Below are 16,305 nucleotides of genomic sequence, written 5' to 3'. Positions count from 1 at the left end.
TCACTAAACACACGCTTGGGTAATGACTGGGTGACATACAGATCATCTCTGGTTTCTCCCTTTTTGGATATGGTGATTCCTGTTCTTTTTGCATCACTGCTCACTTCAGTGCAGCCGCTGCTTCCCCAAAGAGGTGATTAATTCTCTACCTGCCCCAGTGACCTGAGTAACCCTGTTATCATTTGCCTTCTGGCAGCACAGGTCAGAGAAGAATCAGTCCATTAAAGTCCCTTTCACGCAGCCAGGAGTGCAAAAGAAACATCAGGGCATCATTCATCAGCCAGCAACCAAAGCCACACTACTCGTATTAACTCCTTAATAAGCAGAGATGCAGCATCGTGCACCTGCCCCAAATTTAGGCTACCCTATTAAAGTCGCATACGTTATTACCTGCTTTGTCTTTTACAATCAGTTGGATTTAGCTGGTGTTTAGCTCCCACTCTTAACAAAGCTCCCCAGTGCTTCTGATCACAGATCAACTGGGAGAGCTTCTGCCTTATTAAAATGGTTATGTTTTTCTCATCATCCCTGCTCCTAACACAGCTGACTCTGCACTGTTAGCTGATCTTCTTTTCTACCTACAGCTAAAGACAATGCTTTCATATATAACACTTTAAACTCCCCCAGGAGCCTGGAAGCATTGAGTTTGGGGTACCACTCCATCTCCCACCCTGCAGGACCATGCTGTGGTCCTGGATTCAGACTGATGCTACAGCACCCATGCTATGCAGGGGGCTCAGCAGACAGTTTGCAGAGCATCACTTTCCCAACCATCACTGTACTGCGCCTCTTCCACCAGGGTTTCATGTCTGGAAATGGGAGAAGGCTGATAAACCCCAAAGATAAAGGTCCTGGGGGTAAATTCCACCAGTCCCAAATGCACAGCTGACAGTGCCAGCAGTCAGCACTGCCGTGCACCTGAGCTCCAGGAGATCACACACCATTAAATAAAGAGCTGCTGAGTGGCCTCTGCAGTTCAGCTCAGCAAAGGAGCCCACAGCAAATGAGAGAAGTGGTGGAACACAAGCACGCTGCATGCTTAAGGTTCAATAAGGAGCAGCCAAGCTTGGAGATGTGCAAGGATTGCAAAGCTGACTTTAAGGTCGTTCCAGCTCTGTAATGAGTGCTGAGCATGGAGCTGTGCCCCAAATACAGCCACGACTCCTCTGTGTGCACACATCCCAAAGCAGACAAACATCTCTGCACGCTTGTTTATGTGGGACCTTCTCAAAACCAGCTCAGTCACACACACTGCCTCCAGAATGCATAAACAAGAGATTAGATTCCAGGTACAACACTCTTTCCCCATAGCTCCCTCCTGTTCTGCCAGATCACAGCGCTCAGATCCTAAATAGATCAGAAGGGAGCTCCCCTGAAGAACCCTTTGAAAGCCTCAACAGGATCAGTTCTATTCAGTACCTCAGATAGGACACCTTGGCCACAAGCATCCAAGCAATCTGTTATGAAACCTCCCAGTTTTTGTTGGCATCTCATCGTGCCCATTAGAGGAGGTATGCTGGAACACAATGCACAAGAACTCAGTAATAGTCTTTAGTGTGACCCTGCAAACAGACTGTAGGTGGTGTGGGTTAGGATGCAGACATATCTTCCACAGAAAGTCTTGCAATCGTGAGAAACCAGTGTAAGCATCACTTGAACACTCTCATCCTTGTGAAGGATACGTAAGATCTCTCTGCTGTGCCACCTCTTCTAGAAAGCTCACAGCTGCATCTCTATCTCTGGCAGTTAACAACCATGACAGCTTCAGAGAAGTACAAAGAAAGGCCTTTTTGAACGTGGCACAAAGGATGCTCACCAGGACTGTCAGTGCACGTGCATTGCCACAACCCCTCTTGGATGAGACCCTGATGCAGAACAGACTGATGTCCCATGGCACTGGGACACAATGTATATGACCACTGTGGAACCTTGAAAGGCCAGAGCTGCTCTTTCTTACCCTTTTTCCTTTGGGAGAAGGTACTTGTAAGTGTGGAATTTGAGATGAAAGAAACAGGGAATGGTGCTGATCCACAGATCTTTCAGTTCTCAGACCAACTGAGAATGGAAGGAAGCAATTAATCACTTAACACTAAGCTGCCACATTCCAGTTTCAATACATTCTCCCCCCCAGGTCTCACATTCATTGCATTGTGGTGGTCACCAATGGGGTAACCTTCTAAAGCTGCAGCTCTGAAATGGCTGCCATCACTTCACCCTCTCAGGCACACTGCTTTCAGGCAAGCCCACCTCCATCAGGTCTATAAGCCGGCCTAGATCAGGGAGCTGATCAGTTGGTAAACCCCATGCTCTAAGTTAAGACAAGATCCCACATGCCAAATGGACTTTGTCCATCCCAAGTGCCCTCAGGACTTTGAAATCAGCCAGAGAAGCAATCCTGTGTCCCAGGACATCTTTAATATACCTTCTCCCTTTACTTGCCAAAGGAAGCTTGTAGCACAGTAGCATCCCTTTGCTGGGATGTACCTTCCCCTTTTGCAGCACAGGTTTCCTTGCTGAGGAAATCCCAGGCAGAAAACCCCATGCCAAATGCTTCATGCTGCTGTTTGCTGATCCCAGCAGCTTGCAGAGGTCCTGCCTCAGCTAATCCCTAAGCAGAGCTCAGTCTGCAAGGGCACGTGCTTGTCAGGCAGCTGTGTTACAACTGAATTCTAGCCACATTAAACAAGCAGTGCTGTTGATAAGCAGCTCAGTAAGAACTCGCTGACAGGGCAGGAAAGGAAGCAGAATGAGATACACATCTCATGCACAGATTACCAAGATTGAACATATCCTTCAGACAAGGATTTTGGCAGAGTTAATAAAACCTTCAATAACGATTCAGTTGGAAGGTGTTCTAGGTACCCTCAGGCCCTACTCACAGGGTTTGCCTCCACATCCTGCTACCATCCTCTGGATGCTTTCAAGGACCGTAACATCCTCTTTACATTGTGAAGCACAGAACTGTACACAATACTCAAGGTGAGGTCACACCAAACATAGGAGAGAGTCACCTCCTTTGACACAATGCACAACCCTCCCCTTTTGGAAGGAAACTCAACCAAAAATAAACAAGTCGCTTTGTTGAGGTTGCTTTGCTTCCACCATAAAAGCAGCATATTGAAATATTAACGGTGCATAATGTGTCGGCTCTGTCTGCTCAGAAGGGCTCCATGACCACACTGTTTGACTTACCTGGAACTCTTGTTCCTGAATGCTGTGCTCTGCTTCCCAGCACAGCCTGGATTTCCACTCAGTGGTGCCATGCATTCTCCTGCAGGAATGGCTGTGTCAGCAGCTGGCAAGCAATGCCCACTTCTGCTCTGAAAAGGTCACTTACCACCCCATACACAAGCTCACCAGAGAGCTTTATCAGCCCTGTTAAGCCCACAACATCATCAATTTACACACAAGTTAAGATTCCTGCCCTGCAATCTGCTCTCCCAGCCCCTGCCGTTGCATGAGTTAATGTTTAAGCCTACATTTTTCATTTACACATAGGGAATCAATGTAAATTCACTTGGCCTTCAAGAAATCACTTCAAACTACAGCTGGAAAAACACCAACAGCATCGACTAGGAATGCAGGATATGCGGAGGCTGCTCAGAAAAGTACACTGCTTCAAAGATATTAAAGCTGACCTTCTGGCGTTCGAGTACTTCTAAACACTGATTTCTGCCTTGCCAGGAATGGAGAGATCTCTAAGATGTTCTGTTGCCTGATCCTCCTTCCTATCTTGGCCTCTGCTAGACAGCCCAGGGCCAAGTGACGCAGAAGGTAAGTGTCAGAGCTGCTGTAGGCTCTAAATTCAGAGCCTGTCTGGTGGCACGAAGGCTCTGTCTCCCCAGACATGGGAAATCTGCCATCCCTTCCAGCAGGAGAGTGGGAGCAGCTCGGGATCCCACCACATGCTTGACCTGTCTGACTCGCCAAAAGAGCCCTGTCAAAGTCTGTCAAAGGGAAAAGAGCCTCTGTCTTCCTGCTTCCCATCTGCCCCACCTCATAGAGAATTCTAGCACCTGTATCCTGGTTATTGCCTGCACACCAAGTTTCCACCCAGCTCAGGAAGCTATAAGCAGCACCAAGTCATAGACATCAGGAAGGAAGGAAGGGAAGAGCAAGAAAATGAGGTAGAAGAAGAATAAACGGACGTGAATTGCCCATCCAGACACCAGCAGACAGGATCCACAGGGTGACTGAGTCGCCCCTATTACTGCATATCCTTTGGGAAGCAATTCTGTAACGTTTCATCACAGGGAGCTGCACCTCAGCATGGAAAACACCAGATTAGGACGGGCAGCACTCCTCCCTTCCCTGAAACTGGGTTGTAGGCAAATAACCCAATTAGCACCGAGGTAAACAGTTTGCAGGCTGCTCTGCGGGACGCCGAGGTGACACGCTGAGCACTGCTGAGAGATTACAGAGCTCTGCTGTCACTAGCAACAGTTTCTGCTTTAGAGATTAAATACCCATTTTCTTCCTGGCTGCCCAGCTCTCACCTGTTGCCACTTCAGCCATCTCTCAGTTTACCAAAGGAAACGACATAAGCCTGGTGGGATCTGTTAACTATTTACACTCCACTTCTGGCTCTCAACCTCCCCGAACCTCACATCAACTAGAAAATCTACTAGAGAGCATCTTTATCCACTCACGCTGCTCTATTGTTATAGGCCACTGCAGGAGGACATGTGATTCTGGCACTGATCCTACAGAGCTCATTTGATGCTTTTATCAGCCCTGGAGTGGAATCCCATCACTCTCCAGCTTCTCCTTCAAATTCAATACCTGACCTAATGCACCCTGCGGAACTCGGCGGATCATGCTTTGAAAGCAGCGAGGCATTTATTTAAGTAGGAAGGAATGAGAGGTCTCAAAATGACTTCAGGAGAACCATTCCATTTGCTGGCAGCCTGGAACACATAGAAGTCAGCTAGAAAGACCGTGCTCAGAAACAACCCTCAGAAAGCTTTGGCTCATCCTAATAGGGATTTTATCATGATTATTATTACTATTAAGGGGATTTTGATGATGTTTGGTTGGAAGTTTCTTGGTTTTATTTGATAAGTTTCCAGGCTTAGTTCAAAAGGACTTGAGCCAAGAAGCTTTAAGCTCAAAACCAGTATCTCAGCCATTGTCTTGGCATCAAAGGATGCATAAGGGTACATTTATCTTCTCCCCTTTGAAATCCTGTCTGCTGTGCTTTCATTCAAACTAAGCATTCTTCTAAAGCAGGACTGCAACCACTAGCAGCTATAAACTGGAAGAAAACATTAGGAAACGTGCTAAGAAAGGGACTGACTCTCACCTCCTTACATGCACCTGGGTTAGCTGAGCCCTGTCACCTTCTTTGACTCTCACCTGCTTCCTGACCTGGAGGCCCAGCATCACTAACACTCTCCTTCCCTGCTGGAAATTCTGCCTGAGAAAGGAGGGAGACCAAGATTTCATTATTGCTAAGGAAATCCCAAAGCTTGTGGCAGCCACCACGTCCTGCCTGCCCCTCCGTGATACTATTGAGCTAACACAAAGCTAACTTAAGAAGAAAAGCTATAGCCTATGATGTATTTCCTGGCTCCTCAGCGTTCACTGGGAACAAAGCTGAAAAACAAGCAGGAAACTACCAAGCCCTGTACAAATAAAGTCAGTACACAAGGGATTTGACAGATAAATTTCCTGTCGCTATTTAATCATGAATGTTTATTGCCTGGGTGCTCAAGGTCATTTCGCTCCCTCGAAAGTCGTGCAGCATTAGAGAAACCTGCCCTAAGCAGCAGTCTCAGCCGGTGTGTCACTTGTAGTTGTGGGGGGGAAAAGCACACACCCCACATTGCATCACAGTGTAGGGAGGACAGTGTTCCCCCAACTCAGCACACATGTGCACAAACAGGGTTCCTTTAGCAGCATAGCCCTTCTAAGCCAGAAAAGCTGAAGAGCTCCAAACTTTACAGGTTTAAGATCTGATTTAACAAACCACCCGAGCACGACGGCCAGACAGAAATGCTTAATACCTTAAATGTGCATTTCTGCTCCTGGATGGGGATCTTGCTGTGTTCATATCACATGTGGGAGGAATCCACGGCATCATTGTGAAAGCAGACAAAGATGAAACTGGGCATCACATGAGCTGGGCTCCAGCAGACGTCTGGGAGATTCTGTTCTGTCTCTGGTTCACCTTCTTGCTGGAAAATGATCCTCCCACAACAGCACTTGGATCCCCACAGGGACAGTCAGCCTTAAGCAAAGAGAAACAAGGCAGGTGGTGGAAAAGCCATCAAAGTGGCCAAAGCAGACCAAAGAAGGGCACATATGGAGAAGAGCTTAGATCCCATCCCCTGCATGTGTGTATGACACTCCAGCATTGATGGTCAAACACCGGAACAAATAACAAGCTTACCAAAACATGGGAGTACCAAACAGCTGCTACTATTATTGCTGAAAACTCCCACTGTTACCGCTTCCCCTTGTCACTTCCATTAGAGGCAAAGAGGGAACTGAAGCAGGCATTTCTTTGAAGTCAGTAGCAGAAAGTCCCTAAGAAAAGAATTTACGTCAGGAGCCACAGCCTGACCTCCACCCTTCCTAATGGGTCAGCCAAATGTTTGCAGCAAACACCTTCCATCTGCTCCTGCAGCACAGCTGGGATGATGCTCAGGCCACAGATGCTTGGCTGATGAACAGCGTGTGACAGAGGTTAGGTACACAAGCAGGATGCAGACGTGCTGAGCCCCAGCAAAGTGGATGCACCTCTAACCCAAGCACAGATGTGGCGATGAGAGGTGGTACAGGAGGAAAGGTGTCAGCAGTGACATGAAGGCAGGACTCCAGGGACTAGGCAGGTGAGAGAGATCACACTGCAGGTTGCTCCTAAAAAACAGAATTTGTTGTGCTCCAACCACTGGCAATTTAGTGTCTGAACTAAACCGCTTTTTAAGAGATGAATGCCAGCATTCTGCACAGCTCTCTTTTGATACCTGTCTTTGGATACAGGCTTCACCAGCGGCTATTAAGAGCCAGGACAGGTTCAGACAAGAGGCTGAGCTTTCCCTGCACACAGCATGGCTTTCATCTCAAAGAAGGGAGGCAGGAGGTGCTCAGCAATTAGAGCAGCCAGGAAGGCAGAGCTCACCTGGCTGCTGTGTAGTTGGTCTCCTCCAAGAGCCTCCTGCATCAAAGTTTCCTTTCCTCCTCCTCCATCACCAGCGCTGCAGGGACCAGGCAGAGCCTCTCCCCCCCTTCCCCACAGCTCTAAATTTGCCTGCTTGCTGAACACGTCTATTCTAGGCAAAGACAGGCGAGATGAGGGAAGTGAAGCGCACGCATCAATCGTGTTGAGAACAACATCAGTGCCAAGTTCTTCTCTGCTATAGCTGCTTCAAAGAACGTGTCTGATGTGGTACCCTAAGCCAAGTAACTTAATTTGGGAAAGAAATTCTCTCAGTGGAAAGCAACCAGCCAATTCCCAGCTCTATGGGAACACAGGGAGAAGCTGAAATAGCCCATATAACGGGGGGAAGAAAGTACTTAAGATTACACATTGGTCAAAGTGATAAATCCTAAGAACAAGGGAAGACAAAAGAAAGACCATCTGGGGACACCCATACCCCCAAGCTGTTCCCAGTCTGAGCTGAGACTTGACAGGGCGCAGACAAGCAAGCAGACCCAAAGCAAGCCCTGCCAGCCCCATGCAGGTCTGGGGGAGCTTTATGGCTCCCAACTTCAGCATCGCCACGACATCTGCGATACAGCTAATCCTCAGTTAGCCCTGGGAGGATTGAGGGCTGACAGCAGGGCAGAAAAGGGAGGGAGGGTGCTCTACATATGTGACCCATCCCTAGCAAAGCAAGGAATGGAGGCAGCAGGGATGGGAATAAAGTCATCGGTTTCTGTATGTGTCAAATGACAGTCATCATCTGGAATAGGTTTCCAAAGCAGGTAATGAGGAAAGTAACCAGGAAGGGTGTATCAAGTTAAGAAAGTCACGAGATTTCTGATACTCATCAGATCTTATCCACTGCATACTGAAAAATAAAAGCAGTCTCTTCCCCTCCTGGGAGCTTTAATCCTCCAGACAGGATTAAACTCTAGCAGTCAATAAGCCATCCTGGACAGAACAATCCAGCATTTGCTGTGCCATTGCTGAGATCGTATCAGCAGACACCAGTTGTGCTTTGAAAGGAATTAGAGGGGAACGCAGGTAGCCTGAAGGTAAGGGACCATTTTCTGCTCTGAGCTTCCCTAGTGTCACATGGTGGCATTTCAGACGAACCAGCTCCTATTTTCATGCTCTGTCAGTCTTGATGGTACATTCAGAGCGACGCCAGCTCTACCTCTGGCTCCAATTCATCTCAGCTTCCACCAAATAATTACAAGCATTTGATTGCCTTTGTAGGCAGCTCCTGAGAACTTCACACGTGACACCCAGAACTAGAAGATACATTGGAAAATATTCACTACAACCCAACAAACCAGCTCAGAACAATGTGCCTCTCCCATTCAGTCATTAGCAGTACCCTGCAATCTTCAGCACCTGCCTCGACCCTGTTACATTTCTACTGTCACCTTGTGGTGGCCGTGAACTCCTGCACCTTTGTTCCTGCAGCACTGCAAAAAGCTTTGCCCAGTAGAATATAGAAACATTGCTGCTGAAAAGGAGACGAGATGCTCTTTGGGCCACCTTCTCAGCAAGCATCCACAGCACAATGAGTTCTTTACAGGCCTAATTAAAGGAGGAAGACTGGGAAGATCAGCTTCAATCCCAACACAGTGGTCTTCGGGCAGCTCATGGCCATAGCCAGCAGCTTGTTCTGCAAGAGGAGTGCCCTCTGCTGAAATAACAGTCCTATAACAGGCAGACCACGTCCAGCTGCGATGCAACAAACACGTGCTGCCTTGAAGATGTGGAATCTAAGACAGCACAGATCACAAACAACAGGCAAGTGGATACAGTCCATTTAATACAGTCAAACACAGGGAGAGACCACAACAGCAAAAGGAGACGTGCCAGGTGGGCAGGAATGAAACAGCAGGCGATAGTACAGCAGGTCACCAGATCTAACTGCAGAACCGTGCTACATCTTCCCAGCACACACAGTTGCGTTTTAATCCGTGCTGATCAAGGCTTTGAGGTCTCAATAATGGTGGTCAGAATGAGGAGAAGGCTGGAGAGAGATCACAGGAGCTGGAGGAACTGTCCTCAGATTGCCCCGTGCTCTCAAACAGGAGCCCACAACCCACCTGCACGGATAGAAGCAGCCACTTCAGCTGCTCCATTCCCTAGAGAGCTTTGGGGTTGAGTCCCAGACCAAGGAATAGCAGTGCCACATGGTGGTCCAGCCCCTCCTGCCCAGAGCTACGGAGCCCCACCAGCAAAGATAAGCTCTAAGGCAGCCTGAATGTCCCCTCCAGTAGCTTGCAGGGCCCGGAGACTTAGTTCATCATCATGTATACCCATGTCTCGTAGCTGCTGAAGCTGTGGCTGCCACTGGCTCTACAAACAGGAAACAAAAGAAGCTAAGGGTAAGTGCAAGAGTCCAAGCAGTAAAAAAAAAAAACAGCCTTCTCCAAAGCCCACTCCACCATGCTGGTTACTCCCATCTCTCTAGATCACAAGCACAATTCCAAGTGTGCAAACAGGTCTTGAAAGTTTTAAGTCCTGTTGGTAACACCCTAAACCCACCAGCACACCTCTCCCATTTCCCTCTCTCCCACCTCCATCCAGTCCTTCTGCACACATCTATCATGCCACCTAAAAAAGCTCTTCACCAGTCACACTCCTTCCAACCTAAAGTCCAGCCACAGGAGATAGCTGGAAGAGCCACCTCTACCCTGCAGTGCTGAGTGTGATAAGGAGCTTTCTCACAGGTTCCCAAAAGAAGAGGAGGCCTAGATACTGACCTGCAGACTGGGCTGCCCTGAGGCCTGCAGGGCATGCTGCAAGGCCTGGCTGAAGAGGTCGTTGGTGATGGGTGTTCCTGACTGGACACTGGATGACATAGGGGAGGTCCCAGAGGAGTGACCCTAGTGAGAGAGACAAGTTGTATACAACTCAGAAGAGCACTTGCTGCAGGAACCCAGATCCACACAGGGCTTGCACTCAGTCAAGTGCTGGCTTTACAGGGCAGGAGGACAGCCCCAGCTGGTGCTGTACCTGGGTACCAGGAGTTGGTGTGTGGGAGCTGCTCTCTGGTGTGCTGGCCAGTGCCAATGCAGTTGCCAGCTCACTCTGGGTAATTGGTCGTGGTCCAGCAGCCCCAGAGTAACCAAGGGAAGCTGGGCGAGAACCAGAAGTGCTGCTGGATGGTGTTGACCTTGTGCTCTGCATGGAGAAAACAGGCATCTGCTGTCAGTGGACACGTCCCATTACCATGTGGCTCATGTGCTTTAGAGACTTTAAGAGCTACAAAGTTAAAACCATTACCACAAATCCAAAATAGTTGTTCCACCCAATCCAGCCTGTGAATTACCTGGTGAAAGTCATCTTCATCATCAGAGAGACCTTCAAACAGAAAGCCACCTGTGATAGAGAGATGATTCAACAAGATGCAGAACACCAGATGAGAATCCAGTGGAGGCTTTGCTCGCACAGCCGAGCTCAGCACTAACAAGTTCACTTGCAACAGGTCAACACAAGACAGCTCAGGCCCATCACTTGTGCAAAACAGAGGCCACATCTATTTGCTACCAACAGTGGTGGTACACACACAGCTCAGAGAGGCCCTGAGGTTGAACTACACCAGATAAGCCTCTCTCAGTGTATTCTGTCAAACCACAAGCTCAGGTGCCCAGACCACTTTTCTATTTCATCCCTGCACCAGTAAAATACTGATTTGCCTGTAACAGATCCTGCAGCACATCATCTCTGCAGCTCCCTCTCACATCTGCATGGCCACAGGCTGAACGTACCCGGCATGTCACGGTAGGAGCCAGAGGACATGCCACGGGAGGATGTCTCTGGGGCTGGGAGTGGGGTGCTGCCTGCCACCGAGTGCAGGACAAGGACAATGGCATTCACAAGTGCAGGGTGAGCCGGTATTAACCTGGAGAGACAGGGTGGAAGAACAAATTGTGTATACAGAGAAACTAAGGAAGGAATGGCTTGATGCTAGTGAACTTACAGCAAGAATGGCAGAACCACTCTCACTAGTTGAGCCAACACCATCTCGATCTGATATTACCTTTAGCTATCCAACAACAAACACCTCCCCACAGAGCCAGACAAGTCAGGGATCCATCTTGATCCCATGCTGGCCCTCCCATTGTACACATCTCCCACATGCTCTCATGGAGCAACTCTCTGCTGTGAGCTACCAGATCTGGAGGAGAGAATGAGCCTGCTTCCACTATGTCAACAGATACATGTTATACAGATACTATGTTGAAGCATCTAATGCTAAGGAAGATTAGACCCTCCTCAGATCTCTGTCCTGGTGTAACTGTACTGGCAGACAGCAGCAGAATGCTTTTTCCCACCCAGAGGGAAGTGACCAATACAGGATTACAACAAAGGAGCTGCTTAGTCACCGTGCCAGCTTATATGAACTTACGTGTCCAACATGTTGGGGTCTGCAAACACTGAGAAGAGATCCTTGTCCTGCAGGACGCCTGGGAGAGACCAGGAAACATGACCAATAAGAGACAGGATACGAGACATATAGGAGCCAGTCCAACCATGGGAAAAAAAGCAAATTAGTTGTTTTTCAGGAAACGAGTCATGAAAAGACACCAGAAATACTCTATTATTGTTCTCAGAAACCTTTTGTGCCTTCTTAGACAGACTAAATCACAGCCACACCCACCAGACACAGGGCTTCCCCAGCAGATCCCACAGGCTGTGTTTCAGTGCAGGCAGCCTCTACTTTAAGGCAGGATCGAGTCTGGCACCCAGCTCACCCCAGATGGCTGCATGAGATTGAGATCACACCCCACATGAGAAACTAAACACTTTCAGAAAGGATTCAGTGTTTAACTTATCTTGTATTTGCTTTATTTTAAAGCCATCCTCATCTGGCTTTCTCCAGGCCCTCTGAGTAACACCTGGACTCACCCAAAGCAACTGGGTCACTGCTAAGGCCAGGAGTAGCAACAATGATCTGATCCAATGACTCCTTGTTCCCCAGCATTTTGAACACCTGCAAGAGAAATCAGAATCAATCAGCAGTGTCACACGGCAAGGTTTCAGTGAGGGTCTTTCCTTAGAGAGGGGGTCAGATAAAAGACACCAAGGTGGTGATGTACAAAGTCCCACTCACCGCATCTCTGTAAGCAGGACTGCTGTGTAGGGCTGTGTGAAGGACACGGAACTCCCGTATCGCTGCCACTTTGTCTACTGGCTCTGAGGAAAGAAAAAGAACAGATCAAAACATGCTCCTCCCTCTGTCAGCTTCACAAGCCATTTTACACCCTCCTTGTACCTCCCAGCTGCAGTAGCAACAATGATTCTTTAGTCCTCCTGAATTCAATTGGAAGGAAGGATACAGATCACAACTGTCCCAGTGCTGTTACTCCAGCTTAACAAGCAACTGCCCACCAAGGGCTATGGCCACATTCCTAACTTCCAGACATAGAAGAGCATATACTCCTACACACATAAAAGGAAATACACTGAAATAATTCTAAAACTGGTCATTTTTACTCTATAGCCTGACACACATAAGGCTCTATTAATGAGATGGTTGGATTCTGATTCTCTAGCAACACTAAGACTCTATAGCCCGACACACATAAGGCTCTACTAATGAGACACTTGGATTCTGATTCTCTAGCAACACTAAGATTGATCAGAGCTACTTAAAGAAGGGATGTTCAGCTTGCAGCTGGACTTGATGATCTTTAATGTCTTTTCATTCCATACATCAGCAAGATAAGAGTAATGCCCATTAACTGCTTTGAGTGCAAACAAGCAGATCAGTTCCACCTCCAAACCTCATGCTGTGCTCCTAGAAACAGAGCAGCAGCTCCTCATGCTCAATGCAATCTGCACCATCTCCTCCTCACCTGGTTTCTGATCAGGCTCAGGCCAGGACTTGCGCAGGACGTGAACGGTGGAACCAGATTGGATGCCATAGAAATCAAGCGTCTGGTCATCCCTCAGCTTACGGCCACAGTAGATCAGATCTATAAAGAAAACAAACACATACAGCACACTCAGAAAGAGCCCGTGCTCCTTAAGACATTGCTCTGCATGCACACAGCTTAACACAACACACGAAAACCACAATGCAAAGAGCCATAAAGCTTCATCTTGCTCCCTCCCTTCATCTTGCTCCCTCCCTCTCTAGGCCGCAGCACTAAGTGAGGCCGGACTAGGCCGCAGCACTAACAGGGAGGCCGCACTAGGCCGCAGCACTAATAGGAGGCCTGACCAGGCCGCAGCACTAATAGATAGGCCGGACTAGGCCGCAGCCTTCGCACCTACCGATGAGCTCGGGGTCCGGGACGGACTCTTGCAGTTTCCCGGTGATCAGCTGCTTGAGGTGGGAGATGCTGCACCCCCCCAGCGGGCACTCCCCGAGCTCGGTCTCAGGTAACCGTAAGATGGATTTGGGGGCCAAGGGCTGGTCCGCCAGCTTCACCGCGATGTGCCACTCGGACACGGCCATCTCCGAACACACACAACCCACCCGCCTAGGCCGCCATTAAGCGTCTCTCTTCCTGCATCACGCCGGAAACGGAAGTGAGTCCTCAAGCGCGGTGCGCATTGGGAAATGTAGTCTGCTTGGTGTGGGAAGAGGACGCCACCGATTGGCCGGCTTGCCGACGAGGTGGCACAACGAGCCAATGAGCGGCCGGCTGAGGGTTTAAAAGGGGGAGGGCGGCAGCGCTGGCTCACTTGCCTCCTATGGGGGCGTGGGGAGGGGGGGGGGGGTGAAGAGAGTGTTGGGTGCCGGCTTGCTACAGCAAGAGGGACCCCATTCCTTAGGCTGAGCAGCTCTGGGCACTTACTGCCACATCTTGTCACCCTCCCAAATAAGGAGAGGCTCCTCTCATCACAAAACCTGTGCCAGCGCTCTTTTCCAACAGGAATTGGTTCTAAATAAAGCCAAGTTACCATGAAAGTCCAGAAGGGCTGCAAGGGCTGCATACCAGCCAAGGTTTTACCCTTAATAGCTCTTAAAATGGTCTGCGTGCAGCCGGTTCACACTGCAAGCTTTGCATTGGGTCACTGTGTTTGCTGCAAACAGCTCAAGTCCAGCACTGGGTCTAAGCCCTCACACCCACCCTGAAAGAAAGCAAAAGACTCTGGATACTTTTCAGCCTAAGTTTATTTGCTTTCCTACAAACAAGTCAGATGTGACAAACCTAAAGGTGACGGACCTACTTTAGTGGCATCCTGTTAGTGTTAACATAGGGAACGTGAACAACTCCTTATCTACTTGCTGCCCCAGAACCACAGCTGCTGTTTCTCTCTAGTCATGAACTGGTCCGAACTGGAGCAAGGCCATTTAAATGCACACTGTATGTTACTACTCAGTACCTCAACAAATTAGAACGTAACATAAGTAACAGTCAAACAATACTGGTCCAAGCTGAAGGGAGAGCTCCCAAGGACAAGCCTGCAACACCTCCTCCCACGCCTGCCCCATTGTGGGGGCACCCCGGGTGACTGCCAGCAGCCCCTCTAGAAGCACTTGCGATGGACGATGGAGGGGCCAGACTCATCATATTCCTGCTTGCTGATCCACATCTGCTGGAAGGTGGAGAGGGAGGCCAGGATGGAGCCGCCGATCCAGACTGAATACTTGCGCTCCGGTGGGGCGATGATCTTGATCTTCATGGTGCTGGGTGCTAAGGCTGTGATCTCCTTTTGCATCCTGTCAGCAATACCTGGGTACATGGTGGTACCCCCAGACATGACGTTGTTGGCATACAGGTCCTTCCTGATGTCCACGTCGCACTTCATGATGGAGTTGAAGGTGGTCTCGTGGATGCCGCACGACTCCATGCCTAAGAAGGATGGCTGGAAGAGAGTCTCTGGGCAGCGGAAACGTTCATTTCCAATGGTGATGACCTGGCCATCAGGAAGCTCATAGCTTTTTTCCAGAGAGGAGGAGGAGGCAGCAGTTGCCATCTCATTTTCAAAGTCTAGAGCCACATAGCACAGCTTCTCCTTGATATCACGGACGATCTCCCTCTCAGCCGTGGTGGTGAAGCTATAGCCTCTCTCTGTCAGGATCTTCATGAGGTAATCAGTCAGGTCACGGCCGGCCAAGTCCAGACGCAGGATGGCATGGGGCAGAGCATAACCCTCATAGATGGGCACCGTGTGGGTGACACCATCCCCAGAGTCCATGACAATGCCAGTGGTGCGACCGGAGGCATAAAGAGACAACACAGCCTGGATGGCCACGTACATAGCTGGAGTGTTGAAGGTCTCAAACATGATCTGGGTCATCTTCTCCCGGTTGGCTTTAGGGTTCAGCGGGGCCTCAGTGAGCAGGACGGGGTGCTCCTCCGGAGCAACACGCAACTCATTGTAGAAGGTGTGGTGCCAGATCTTCTCCATGTCATCCCAGTTGGTGACGATGCCGTGCTCAATAGGGTACTTCAGGGTGAGAATACCCCTCTTGCTCTGGGCTTCATCCCCCACATAACTGTCCTTCTGCCCCATCCCAACCATGACACCCTGATGCCGGGGGCGTCCCACGATGGAAGGGAACACAGCCCGGGGAGCATCATCCCCTGCAAAGCCTGCCTTGCACATACCAGAGCCATTGTCCACCACCAGGGCAGCAATTTCCTCATCTGCCATGATTAGGCCTGGGGTGAAAGAGGACAAAGAGGTGATCACACTAAGAAACAAGCCATCAAGGGGACAGATATCCAACACCGTGCACTAGAAATACATAAAGAGATAATGCACCGTCCCTGAGATGACTAGGAAACGTGCCCCTATAGGGATAGAAGGGCACGGTCTATGGCCATAGCAGCTATTTGGCCTCCACTAAAGGGATGCCAAGAGCCACAGGCCCGCCAAGGCCTCCTCCCTCCCCTCAGTGATGTTAGGCAGCCCCTCCCTCCCACACCCAAGGGAACAAAGGACGACCCCCGCACGGAGCATCCTCCCCCACACTTCCAAAGGTAAAAGGCACAAAGAAAGCAGCTATAACACAAATCACAACGCAAAGGCCCGGCATCACCTCAGCTCTCACCTGTACCACGACCCCACCCAATGCTGTCTCACCCGCGAATGCTCGGCCCCACCCCGCGCTCCCTCTTTTATATCCCCGGAACCGGAAGTGAATTCCCAATTCTCCATTCCAATTGGCTAACGTTATCTCCTTTCCCTCCCGCCTCTTTCTCTCCACTTCC

The 16,305-nt window shown here is 49.5% G+C and overlaps 2 protein-coding genes across 4 annotated transcripts; both read right to left on the bottom strand.

Annotated features, from left to right (window-relative positions):
- Positions 1-8,930: 8,930 nt before the first annotated feature.
- UBL7 (ubiquitin like 7) lies at positions 8,931-13,671 on the bottom strand. 2 transcript variants are annotated; one of them, XR_001557416.2, is made up of 11 exons: positions 13,412-13,671; positions 12,991-13,110; positions 12,246-12,328; positions 12,041-12,125; positions 11,541-11,598; positions 10,900-11,033; positions 10,461-10,510; positions 10,145-10,312; positions 9,892-10,014; positions 9,232-9,484; positions 8,931-9,155 (listed from the first exon to the last, which is right to left on the bottom strand). XR_001557416.2 is itself a non-coding variant. In XM_015872700.2 (10 exons), the coding sequence occupies exons 1-10, from the start codon at positions 13,593-13,595 to the stop codon at positions 9,347-9,349; spliced, it is 1,143 nt and encodes a 380-aa protein (XP_015728186.1). In that variant the 5' UTR covers positions 13,596-13,671; the 3' UTR covers positions 8,931-9,346. The 2 variants fall into 2 exon arrangements, 1 of the variants encoding a protein (XP_015728186.1); XM_015872700.2 differs by having other exon boundaries at positions 8,931-9,484.
- A 569-nt stretch (positions 13,672-14,240) lies between these two features.
- On the bottom strand, positions 14,241-16,277 carry LOC107318625 (actin, cytoplasmic type 5). Of its 2 annotated transcripts, none has more exons than XM_015872686.2 (2): positions 16,146-16,277; positions 14,241-15,753 (listed from the first exon to the last, which is right to left on the bottom strand). In XM_015872686.2, exon 2 carries the CDS (start codon positions 15,743-15,745, stop codon positions 14,615-14,617), a length of 1,131 nt encoding a protein of 376 aa, XP_015728172.1. In that variant the 5' UTR covers positions 15,746-15,753; positions 16,146-16,277; the 3' UTR covers positions 14,241-14,614. The 2 variants fall into 2 exon arrangements, with proteins under 2 accessions (XP_015728172.1, XP_015728174.1); XM_015872688.2 differs by having other exon boundaries at positions 16,134-16,207.
- Positions 16,278-16,305: the final 28 nt, after the last annotated feature.

The sequence above is a fragment of the Coturnix japonica genome, chromosome 10 (genome assembly GCF_001577835.2).
Source record: "Coturnix japonica isolate 7356 chromosome 10, Coturnix japonica 2.1, whole genome shotgun sequence".
Classification (NCBI taxonomy): Eukaryota; Metazoa; Chordata; class Aves; order Galliformes; family Phasianidae; genus Coturnix; species Coturnix japonica.
Note: the sequence above shows the minus strand (reverse complement) of the source record. Positions and strands in the feature narration are given on the sequence as shown.